The following is a 12,096-nucleotide window of genomic DNA, read 5'->3' on the forward strand; positions in this document are numbered from 1 at the left end:
CATGGGGTAAAGACCAGGGTGAAGCCCATGGCCCCGTTGGGTGGGTGTGACTGTGGCCAGGTGGCCACATGGGTGAGCCCTCTGCCCTCGTTGGCGCCAAGCTCTGACACAGTAGAAAGGCTCAGGGGTTGGGAGGCCCTGGCATCCCCGGTGCCTCTGCCCTCTGACATGGCCTCTGACCCCACTGTGGCACGGAGGGGTCAGTCAGATCCCCCCACTTCAGGCCAGAAGTCGGGCCGACCTCCCTGCTGCTTATTTCATAGAAGTTGGGGAAACCCCAAGTGGCCACATCCACAGACTGAGTCCCGATCCTGCTCACAATCTCAAACTGGCCCCAGACTGACCCATGACCCTGATTACAACCACAGACTGAGCCCAGACTGATTCTTAAACGGCCACAACCACAGGCTGACCCCTGACCCTGGCTGTGATCTGCCCCTAGCATGACCTGAACTCCGGCCACAACCTCAGACTGCCCCCGCCTCTGTTGCCTAACCTCTGTTAGGTGTTTGCAGCTTGGAGGTGGGAGGTGCAGGTGGCGAGGAGCCTGGGGGAGGGATGAGGGCAGCCCCCCCCCGCTGCCCCAGTGACCTGAAGGGGTGCCCGCGCCCCTTTGTCCTTCCTTCTGCTCGTCCCCTGCCGGTGCACGGAGAAGGGGTGGGGCTGGGCGGCAGCCACAGCGCCTGGGGGACTTCCCCAGCCCGGGCTGACTCAGAGGAGGGCTGGGCCCCAGACTCCCCAAACCACTGGTGCTGACAGCGGCCACAATCGCTTGTGGAGTGGGAGGAGGGGAGGATGTCCGGCAAGCCTCCTTCAGGTCTGGCCCCAGAGCATCCTGGGCACTTTGACCCCTTGCAGGGGGAACCCACAGCTGGGGCATCAGGGGCCTTTGTGAGAGGCAGCACGGACACCCAGATGGTGAGGGGTAGGTCCAGCAGAGGCTGCTGGGCAGGGGCACCCTGCGGGGCTTGGGGGGAGGCTGCTGGGCAGGGGCACTGCTGGGCCTGGGGGGGGAGGGAGGCTAGACCTTCAGGATCTCATAAAGTCACATGGAAAACAGAGTTTCTGGGCAGCTCGGGGAGAGGAGGGGGCAGCCTGGGGTCCCCCAGCCCCACCTTGGTTCTTGTCCCAACTCAGCCAAAGAACCCGCCCCGAGAGCCTCGGTGACTCCAACGGCACCTGACGGGTTCGATTCCCGCCTCGGGCACCTCCCCTTCCGACTCAGCCTTAGTTTCCTCATCTGTGTCATGGAGAATGATGGCTGCTGGGAGGAGGTGGGGGCAGGGATTGGGAAGTAGACGCCCCAGTGCCGGACCCTCGGAGGGACATGATGGCCCTTCCCCTCCTGGGGCCGACTGGGGGTGCTGCCGGCCAGCCTGGCCCTCGGAGGAGCCCCCACGGGCCCCGCTATGGGCGAGAGGCGCAGCCGGCTGCCAGAGGCCGGTGGGCGAGGACGCCATGGGGACGGGCAGGGCCTCCTCCGGCCCCCGTGTGGGCGGCGGGCGCCGACGTGACTCATGGCCTCACCCGCCGGGCTGGCCTCTGAAGTGGCGGGCCCCCAGCCGCGGTGTCACTCCTGCCGGCCCCCGTAACCCAGCCAGTTCTCCTGCTGCCGCCTCATTCCAGGCGTGACCCCGCACCTGACGGCTGTGCTCCTCCCCACCTGCCTCCGGGAGGCCGGGGCCCGGCGGGATGTGGGCCTCCCACCCTTGGCCTTCCTCCGCTCAGCTCCAGCCGGGGGGGCCGACCCCAGGGCCCCCGGCCTCAGCCCTGCCACCGCCTCCGGGGAGGGGGCCCGTCCCATCCTAGTCGTCTCAGGCCCACGGTAAGGCCGGGCCCGGTCCTGGGGGTGGGTCCTCGGGCGGGCTCTCCAGTCCGGGCCCATCTGCTAAGGCTGCTAAGTCCCAGAGAGAGCTGGGATTGGGTCAGGGTCCTGGAAAAGCCAGATTTTCCCCGTTGTCTTACCCCACCTGCCGGGAGGGGAGCCAGGGGGACAGGTCCCGGCAGGCTGCTGGAAATCTGACTCCGGGCTTCTGTCTGGGACTGGGGGCTGAGGAGGAGGGGCCCGGAGGATTCCCGGGACTTGTTAGCCAGGCCAAGCTGGGAGGGTCCGGAGAGGGCCTGGGGGTGCGGGGCTCCCTGAGCAGGCCCCTCTGGGCCAGGGGGCCCAAGCCTGGCCCCACAGGCCCCAGCTAGCCCACGGGGCTGACGGGGCAGGGGAAGGAAGCAGAGAAACAGGGGCCTTTCCCGCGGCAGCAACGAGGGCTGCCTGGCACTTCCGCACCACTGAGTCAGGCGGAGGCCGGCGGCTCCAGACCGGCCGGGATGACTCAGTAGGCTAATGGGGATCGGGCTGGCAGCCGCCTCCCCAGAATGCCCGCCTGCCTGCCGGCCTTCCGTGGGGGAGGGGAGCTTCCGGAGCACCTCTGGCCAGTCCGGCCGCCCGGGACGTCCCCAGAGCCCAAGCCCCCGCCTCCTGTCCCAGCAGGGGTCTCGGCAGCCTGGGGAGGAAGGTGCAATCTCTGGGGCTGTCTCTGGTGATGGAGACATATCCATTTGGGAAATGGAGCCCCAAGTTCCCAAAGACTTCCAGGGGTTGTCCAGAGGGGTGGCCTGCTGCGGAGCGCCCAGCGAGAGGGGGTTCCAGATCCATTCCCGACTCGGGGCCTTCCGCTCTAAGGGGATGTGGGAGGAGGGCTTTCAGGGGAGGGCAGGGGGAGCCTGCCTGGCTCTGCCTCTCATGTGCCAGGCTGGAAAGGAGAAGGCCCGGATGCTGCCACCCTTGCCCTGGTGCTCCAGACTGGCTTCCTGCCCGTTTCCTCTGAACTCTCTCCCTCCCAGCTCTGACCTTGCGCCCCGCTCTGATTCCGAGATTATGTGAGCCATGTGGCCCAGGTGCCAGCGGGAGAGGCTGGCATTGGGGCGGGCATCCACTCTCCCTGGGCTCGGCCAGGCTGGGGCATCTCCCTCTGAGACCAGTTGGGGGCCGGGAGTCTGCCTGCCCTGACAGGGCCTGCCGTGGTCTTTCAGAAACATGAGCAAGAATCCCAAGGAAATGGTCCCGCTGATGGGCAAGAAGACCGGCACCCCCAGTGCAGCCCCCGTGTGCCCGCTGGAGAGGAGGCCCGCCGAGGTCACCCCCACCAAGAAAAGGTAGGACTGGCTCGGCCCTCTCGGCTCCCTTGCAGGCCAGGCCGGAGCAGAAGCTGGCTCCGGGCCCCCTTGTGGGCTCTTCTCAGCAGATACTGGAATGGTCCGTTCCCTTCTCTAGTTCATTGATGGATGAGGAAACTGAGGCAAACAGAATAAGTGACTCACCCAGGGGCATGTCTCTAGTTTGAATTCAGGTCTTCCTGACCCTGCCCACGGCACCATCCAGCTGTCCCAAAGTGGGCACGGGACAGCGTCCAATAGCACGAGGACGCTTGGGCCAAGGGATTTAACCGAGCTAATCTCGGTTAGCTGGTAGGCTGGAGAAGGTTCAAAGCCCACACTTGCCTCCATCGTGGCTCTCACTGGGCGCTTTCCTCCAAGGACTTCTGGGAGCCTCCCGGGGAGGGCGGCACCAGCTGAGGAGTCCAGGCACTCCCGGCCACTGGGCGCAGGAAGATGCCCCCAGACCTAGAAATGCCCCCTTGGGATCACCAGCCAGGCTCATGCTCTGGAAAGGGACAGAGCAGAAGGGGCAGCCTGGGCCGGCTTGGGCTCTCGGGCCAGCGGGGCCAGCGTGTGTGCAGGGGGGTCTGGGGAGCGAGGACTCCGTGGTACCCACGTGCAGACAAAGCATGGAGGGCCAGAGGTCCTTTCACCATCTCCCGATTGGACAGCTCCGTCCACTTCTCCGATGCTCCCACACGCTTCAACGCAGGCTGCCCCCGAGCAGTCCCGAGCAGAAAGGGGAACCCCGGGAGGTGTTGGGTGGTCCCAGGGCACCAAGCCCTTCAGAGCCAGGCCCGGGGAGTCTTCCCACACAAACCTGTGCCCCGAGGACTTGTGGAAGGGACAGGGACGGTTAGCCTTGAAGGGAAAACTTAGGGGACATGGAGGACTCTTTCCAGAACCCCTGGCACAATATTCACGGGCGTCTGTCTCACAGAGAAGCCTCCAAAGAGAGGCGGTTTCCCAAAGGCAACCCCATCTGCTCTCTGGGGTCTCAGCTCCGCATCATCCATAGCAAAGATCTGGAGGCTGGAGGAGCTGGGCTCCTCCAGGCAAAGGGCAGCTTTCATCTGCTTGACTTGCCTGTGCGGATCGAAAGTCCGGATGACCGGGGAGCTCATGGAGGCAGCTCGGGATACTCTGAGGCTTGATGTCAGCAGCCGGGCCTGTCCCGGAGGTGCTCCCTACGTGGGGGAGCCGAGGATGAATTCGTTCAGTGTGAGCGTTTATCCCTTGGGAGTTACCAGTCACCACAGTCGGGGTTTGTCTGTCTAGACTGCAGAAAAGGGAAACAGTGCAGAGGAAGCTGTAAAGTGTGAGCCCCACCCCCACCCCCCTGCCCCGGAGTGTGGTAGTTAAATGTTTAACAACATACCCTCATTATTGCTCCATAAACATTAGTAGGGCTCAGCAGGCTCAGGGAATGAAGTTATCAGAACGGAAACGGGGCGACCCGAGGCTGAAATAATAATAACGCTGTTTCTTTGGCGCTGGCAGGTTTGCAGAGGGCTTTCCGTTCTCAGCTGATTCCAACCAAATCCCTGCCATCCTTCCGTTATCCCCACAAACAAGGGCATCGGCACCTCTTGGGGGTCCCTCCTCCTTTGGGACTCTACCACAATGGCGGGCATGCCAGGAGAGCACCCAGCTGCCCCCTAGTATAAAGGGAAAGCCCAGCTCTGGACCCATGGCCTTAGGGGTCCGGAATTAAGGCCGGCTTTCTCGGGCTCTTTTGGGGACCTCACACTGCCCTCCCCTTGGCGCGCTGGCCGGGATCTCTTAAAACTTAGGTTTGGCTAGCTTCTCCATCTCAGAGCAGGAGAGTGTGCGATGTGAATCGGGCACAGGACAGCTATTCGGGCACAGGCAGGGCGACATGATTCTGAGTCTCTTTAATCTCCCTTCTCAGACCTCACTTGATATTGTATGAGTGTGTAAGTTGTAGAACCAGGTTATTTCTCTCATTGTGTCTTAAAAAAAAAAAAGTCTTAGAGGCAGCAAGGTGGTGCAGTGGATGGAGAACCTGAGTTCAAATGTGGCCTCAGATACTTAACACTTCCCAGCTGGGTGACCCTGGGCAAGTCACTTAACCCCAATTGCCTCAGGGGGAAAAAAGCCTTGAGTGCTTCTGACATACACAGAGATCACCTTGCTGTTGGAGAGCCCATTCAGGAGCATTTTGCTCAAACGGATCAAATGTGGGTTTGTAGTGAACCAATGAGGAGGCCACATCTTGCATCCTCCCCCTAATAGCCAAGGGTAGGACTTGACTGAAGATGGTGGTTTTCTGCACAGTTTGCTAAAGGCTCCTGGATCTTCAGCGAGGATGCCCTTGATGCGTGTGTCAATCAGCTCCTCCACATCTGGGAGTGATGGGAAAGTAGGGGTCGGGACCGAGCATCACTGGGCTTCTCTGTCACCCTTCTGGGGGTGACAACGAGTCTGGAGTTTACCCTTTGGTCTCCTGTCATCCTTTAGACGTCCTGGGGCAGCTCCCGGGGTTCTCTCGGTCCCGTCCCCTCCATTATGGGGATGGCCCATGTGCTTTGCTGTCTCTATCACTTTGACCCTCCCATGGGGTACAGTTCCACGGGGACTGTGACCTTATTGGCCGACTGTGGTGGCTCGGCCTTCTCGACGGGCAGGATGATTTGTGGCAGAAATCTCCCCAAATCTTTTCCATCCTCTGTTCGCTGTGCTTCTTCTGCTCTGTTACTGCGGGGAGTCAGAATGTTCAAGGGAGTCTTCCCTTTGCTATTGGGCAGTCACTGGGTGTGCACACCCTAGGTACACTTTTCTTCACTTCTCAGTGTCCAGTGCAGTGAGGTCTTCCTGTATTTCTCTGCTTCTCTCTGAGTGTTGTTTTCTGTGGCAGATAATTAATGTGCCTTTATACTCACCTGCTGCAGTTTGTGTGGAGATTCCCTGCCTGCTGGAGCTGTTTTGTGCCCAGTTCTTCACCAGCACAAAAAGCACCACTAGGAATAGTTTGTCGTGCAGGGGATCCTTCCTTCTAATTCTCTGGGCCAATTTGGGCTCTAGTGAAGCTCTAGTGAAAAGCTCTCTGAACCTAAGCATGGGCACACAGGAGTCACTTTTTACAAGCACAATTCCAGTTGCTTTCCTGAATAATCGGTCTAACCCTAACCCTAAAGGCAGCTCTTCCTCTAGTTCCCCCAGCATCTCCTATTTCTTCCAATTGGCTGCATGTGAGGTGAAAACACAGTTGTTTGGATTTTTATTATTTTATCTTTTTGTTAATTACTGTCTTGGAGCGATCTTCTGGGCTTGTTACTCATTTACTGTTTTCCTCCCCAGTATCTGTTGAATATCTGTCTTTTGATGGTTTATCTATCAAACAAAATCTGATTATTATCTATCAGGGTTTGTGCTAATTCCCTGATATGTCAGATATTTATTAGAGAAATTTCCCCAGGTTTGTGCTAATTCCCTCATAAGTCTTGCATATCAGCTTTTATTAGAGATATTTTCCTTTCTTCGCCAAGCTGCATTGATTTTGTTTGTATAAATGCTTTTCCGTTTCATGTCATCAGCATCTTTCTTTCTATGCCCCCCTATCTTTCCAGGCTTCTTGTATTTGTACCTTTGAATCTAAGGACTCCAGCCTGCTGGTTGTTCCTCAGCCCTCTCCAGACCTCGGGTAGTTCCTCAGACTGGAATACTTTAGAAGCATGAGCCTAAATACTTAAAAGTACTTTTACTTTTGGAAAGTAATACTCCCCAGGCCTCAAATGTTCCCTCTCACATTCTCTCTCACCTCATCTCTGCCTCCTGGCTTCCCAGGTTTCTTTCAAGTTTTAGCTAAAATGTCACCTTTTCTCCAGCCCCTTCATTCTAGTGTGTTCCCCTGAGGTTGTTCCTCCTTTTTTTGTCTATAATTGTTCCCACATTATCTTCACCATTAGATGGTGAGCTCTTCGAAAGGAGAGGCCTGTCTTTTGCCTTCCTTTGTATGCTCAGTGCCTAGCACAGTGCCAGCACATAGTAGGTATTCAATAATTGCTGTTGGTTGACTTGTTCCATTTTGCCGAAGACTTCTCCTCTCGGTGTGGCTGTAAAAGGTACCTGATCTCGTTATCTTCTACCCCCTTTACGATGTGATCATTTCTATCCAGGGCACAGGATCATTTGCAGCTTCTCTTTGAGTGAGGTGCTTTAAGATGTTGGCTCTAAGTCTAATTTCTGCTTTCGTTTTCCCTGAAGCTTTTGCCAAATGAGAAGTTCTTTCCCATGTAACTGATGTTCTTGAGTTTATCAAGCACTGGTTTATTGAGTTTCATAGCTTCACGCTCTCCCCTTTTCTCCAAACACCAACTAGTCTCCTAATCCCTTTGAGGAAGACTCTGCTGTGGAGGAGTTGGAGGCCCGCAGCTCTATTCCCTATAGGTCAGTTTGTTGGCCAGAGGAGCGCTCCTGAGTGAGGATGGATTTCCAGTCCTGTGAGAGGTGGGGGGGACTCCCATTTGGGCAGAGCTACATCCTCGCAGCACATTTAGGTGGCTCTCCATGGCTTAGGGTGACCTTGCCTGAATAATCCTCACTCTTCCTCTCCCGAGCCTCCTTCATTCTCCGGGGATAACTACGTCAAAGACCGCCATCCTTGCCTGAGCAGCAGCCTTGAGAAATAGTCATTTGTTGGCTAGAAGGCATCTATTAAGCACCTACTATGTGGTAGATCTTGGAGAGGTGAAATAAATGAGCCCCCGAGGAGCTTAGACTCCAACGGGGAAGGCCACACCGCATTTGTAAAAAGTGTTTTACTTTTCCAAACATATGCAAACACCTTTGCAAAACCTTGTGTTCCAATTTTCCCCTCCCTCCCCCTCTGCCCCCTTCCCAAGACAGCAAGGAATCCAATATGGCTTAAACACGTGCAGTTCTGAACCTTGCTGTGCAAGAAAAATCAGATCAAAAGGGAAAAGAACACGAGAAAAAGAGACACAAACAACGGCCGCAAAAGGCGTACACTGCAGCTTAGTTTCTGGGGTTCTCCCTCCGGGTGCAGATGCCCTTTCCAACCCGTCTATCGGAATTGCCCTGGATCCCCTGGTTGTTGAAAACAGCCACGTCCATCCCAGTGGATCACCACGTAATCTTGTTACTGTATATGGTGTTTTCCCGCTTCTGCTCCCTTCACTCAGCATCAGTTCCTGTGAGTCTTTCAGGCTTTTCTGAAACCAGCCGGCTCATTGATTCTTACAGAATATAATATTGCATTACCTTCGGAGACCCTGACTTAGTCATTGCCCAGCGTCCCCAGCGCAGCTCCAGGGGCCCTGGACCAGGATGTTCCCACCCTCTGCTCAGACTCGGCTGCCTATGGGGCTTCCGGGCTCACTGCAGCGGCCCTGGTGAGGAGGAAGGGTGGGCAAGGGTTCGAGGATGAAATGGAGACCCTGAAAAGTCAGCTGTGATGCCAGGAATGGTGTGGGATTCAGGGGGGCCCCAAGGTTAGCCCCCTTCTGTCGGTGCCAAGTTATGGGACTGTGGGGGCTCTTTGCCCCTCGAGGGGGTAAGCCCCGCCCCCTGCCTTCCTCTGTGCCGACTCTGCAAGGGGTAGAACCTGAGAAAGGGGGCCCTGCCTCTGGCTTGGGGGGTCCTGCTTATTCCTGCTCTGCCCCCTGATCCCAGGGGCCCTTCTTGCCTCCAGCCCATGAGCTGTGAATACAAGACCCAAGAAGGCCCCACGGCCCCCTCCCCTGCCGGGCCTGCCTCTGGGACTGGGCCTCCTTTAGTGCCCCCACAGAGACAGGAGTTGGGCAAGGGGAGCCAGTGGCAGCAAGGGCCCTTTTGGGGCAGGTGCACACGTGTGTGCCTTTGTGCACGTGTGTCTCCACTGCTGCGGGCGGGGCAGGCGGGTTCCTGGAAGGGGGTGGCGGGATGCCAGGCTACCAGGGCAGGGATCCCTTGCCCACATGCCAGGTTCTGCCTCTACCTGTGTCAGGCTGGCTTTCCTGAAGGCACAGGGCCAGGTCCATGGGGACAGCTGGGCTCCTCCCCCCACCGAAGGAGACACCATGAGTCACCTGGGGCCCACGGGCCAGGCTGGCAGGTTGGGGAACAGGCCTGGTGGGCAGGGGGGCGGGGAGCTGGCCCGGGGGGCAAGGAACTGGCCTGGCTGGTGGGGGGGACTGGCCTGGCCGGGGCCTTTCCAGCTGGTGAGTCAAGCCACACACCTCATCCTTGACCCGAGAGCTGCGGGGTGAGCTCGGCCGGCTCTCTGTCCCCCACCATCCCCGGCCCATTTCTGCCTTGGGCCTGCACTCCCGCTCACCTTGTGTTCCCAGCCGTGACAGACCCTCTGATTAGGAACAACTGAACAACAGATTAGGGAAGGCTCTTGGGGGCAGAGTGGAGGAGGGATTGGGGGACATGGGGTCGGCAGAGCTCACCCACCCAGAGCTCTTACATGATCGGGGTCAGCCTCCGGAGGGGGGATGACGTGGCCAGACCGCGGCACCATGTTGGATCTGGGGAGACAGTGTGGGGTCAGAGGGGGGAGCCTCAGGGTGGGATGAGGGGGTGTCCTCTACAGAGACCGGGAGAGGAGGGGGTTTGGGGAGAAAGACAAGGGGGTCTACTAGACCCCCATTGGAGGTGGGGGAGAGCCAGAGGAGAGGGGAGGCTTTGGGACAGTGGAGAATCTCAGGGAGCACGGGGAGCAGTCACTAAACCCACGGGAGGAGATGAGATCAGGAGAGAGGGAAACAAGGAGGGGGCCCAGGGCAGAGCCCGGGGGTACCCCTAGTGGTAGCTGAATGGCAAGGGAGCTGCTTCATGGCGCTGGGAGGCCAGTCAGGGTCACTGGCAGCGCAGATGCAGTGGCTGTGCCCGTGGGGCAGTGCTCCCTCAGCCACCCTGGCCGGAGCTTCTGGGAGCCTGGGGGGGAAGGGAAGGGCCGGGCTGCCCGCATTGGGTCTGACTGTATGGGCTGGAGTTGGCCACCAACCGGACCGGGAGGAAGCCCGGGGGTCGGGTCTGCATCCACTTGTTGGCTGACCCAGACAGCTCGGCCCTGGCCGGTGACTGGAGGCGGGCGCGGCAGCCTCAGCGGGGGAGGCCAGTGGGGAGGCCGGCTCTGGGCGCCCAATGAGCCCCTCTCACCCGTATCCCACAGCGCCCACTTCTTTCTTGAAATTGAAGGCTTCGAACCCAACCCGGCCGCCAACAAACCTTCTCCTCCCATCTTCCCCAAGCCCATGGACTCCAACATCCGCCAATGGTGAGCGAGTCCACAGAAAGCACCTAAGTGTGCCTGGGGGTGGGTCTGGGGGGGAGGAGAGCGAGAGCAGACCCAGGCCACCCGCGGCCAGAGGCTTCCTGGAGGCCCCTGACTCGGGGTACAAGCAGGGCCCAGCAGGGAAGTCGGCGGGGGCAGCCTTCATCCCAGAAGCTGGGGCAGCTGCAGTGTCCCTGCCCCTCCCCCTCCCCAGCTCCTCCTGAGCACCAAGCTTTCCCTGCTCCCCCCCACGACCACCTGCGCCCCTTGTGCTGCTGCCCTGTGGCTTCCTCTCAGCCCCTTCTCCTCCCTGGCAGCAACCCCGGGCACTGCGATGACATGGATTCTCCCCAGTCCCCTCAGGACGACATCACGGAGACGCCCTCAAATCCCAACAGCCCATGGTAAGTGAGGTCGGCCCCCCTGGATCTTTGGGGCGCAGCTGGCTGGGTCTGGGACAGACCCAGAGAGCCCATACAGCCCCTGGAAGGGCTTCCCAAAGGAAGCCTCCGCACCATTGTCCCAGCAGCCCTTGGGATCCGAGGCGGAGCAGGGATGGAGGGCCTGGAGGCCGGGGGTCTGGCTGCTGTGGAGTCTGAGAAGGGCCCGGCCTTCCTGGGCCTGTTTCCTTGTCCCTGAGGGGAGGGGCTGGGGAGATGATGTCTGAGGCAAGAGCGCCCATGGAGGCGAGAATGAGACCCCGGTCACCGGGCAGCGACTGTGGGGGGTGGAGGCCTTGGAGCCCCCGAGCCGAGGGCAGAAAAGGGGGGGCGGGCTGCCATAGAGGTCACCAGAAGCAGGGGCCGTGAGCCTGACAGGATCCACCGTGGAGTCCCGTGGGGAAGCCCTCAGCTGACGAAGCCTCTGGCCAACGACTTTGCCTCTTTACCTCAGTTTCTCAGCTGTAAAATGGGTGGCTGGGACAGTCCCTTAGCAGCAGCCTCTGGAGCTGTCGATGGGGTGGCTCCCCAGGGCCGGGGGTCCTTCTTGTGTCAACCTGCCCTCCTCCTCTCCTCAGGCCCCAGCCCCTGGGCCAGGGAATCAAGCCTCCTCCTTACTAGCAGCCAGGGGGTCCTGGGAAGCCGGGCACTGGGCTGAGAGAGCCGGGCACTGGACGTTGGGAGCCCAGCAATGGTGCTGATGCTGCTGCTCCACCCTTGTCCACATCCAGCTCTTAGGTCACCCGCCCATTTTATGGATGAGGAAACTGAGGTGACTGGTGAGCCTGCCGGCCGGCTCTCACCAAACATCAATCCTCCCAAGTGTCACTGAGCTTGGGGGCCGAGGGGACCCCTTTCAAGGGCCTGAGTGTAGGAAGAAGCAGCCGGGAACTGGCCGGGCTGGGAGCCGCATTTGGGGAGGAGCGGAGGGCAGCGGTTAGTCCGCGGCCGGGAAGAGATTGGGGCGCGCCCGCGGGGAGGGAGGGTCAGCTCTGGGCGGGGGCACGGGGCTCTGACTCCCGGCGCTCTGCTCCCTCCCTGCACTCAGCGTCAGTCTAGCCAAGGAGGAGCAGAAGAGGAACAGAAAGAGGCTGAAGAAGCGCCTCTTCGCGGCGGCAGCGGAGGGCAGCGTGGAGGAGCTGAGCGTGCTGCTCACGGAGCTCTGGGAGCTGGCCAGGAGGCGCAGGACCATGGACCCGATGGGTCAGTGCTGCCTCCCCCGCCCCGGCGTCCTCTGGCTTCCTCCCTGCTCCCATC

General features: G+C 59.7%; 1 protein-coding gene across 1 annotated transcript in view; it reads left to right on the forward strand.

Moving 5' to 3' along the window:
• The first annotated feature begins 1,148 nt into the window (after window positions 1-1,148).
• The window catches only part of LOC100930962 (transient receptor potential cation channel subfamily V member 3), a 30,228-nt gene continuing 19,280 nt past the window's right edge, over window positions 1,149-12,096 (forward strand). The window contains exons 1-5 of the mRNA XM_031957313.1: window positions 1,149-1,825; window positions 3,031-3,153; window positions 10,298-10,402; window positions 10,717-10,803; window positions 11,888-12,042. Coding sequence (XP_031813173.1) covers window positions 3,035-3,153; window positions 10,298-10,402; window positions 10,717-10,803; window positions 11,888-12,042 — 466 coding nt within the window. The 5' untranslated portion in view covers window positions 1,149-1,825; window positions 3,031-3,034. The remainder of the gene's footprint in view (window positions 1,826-3,030; window positions 3,154-10,297; window positions 10,403-10,716; window positions 10,804-11,887; window positions 12,043-12,096) is intronic.

The sequence above is a fragment of the Sarcophilus harrisii genome, chromosome 3 (assembly GCF_902635505.1).
Source record: "Sarcophilus harrisii chromosome 3, mSarHar1.11, whole genome shotgun sequence".
NCBI classification, from domain to species: Eukaryota; Metazoa; Chordata; class Mammalia; order Dasyuromorphia; family Dasyuridae; genus Sarcophilus; species Sarcophilus harrisii.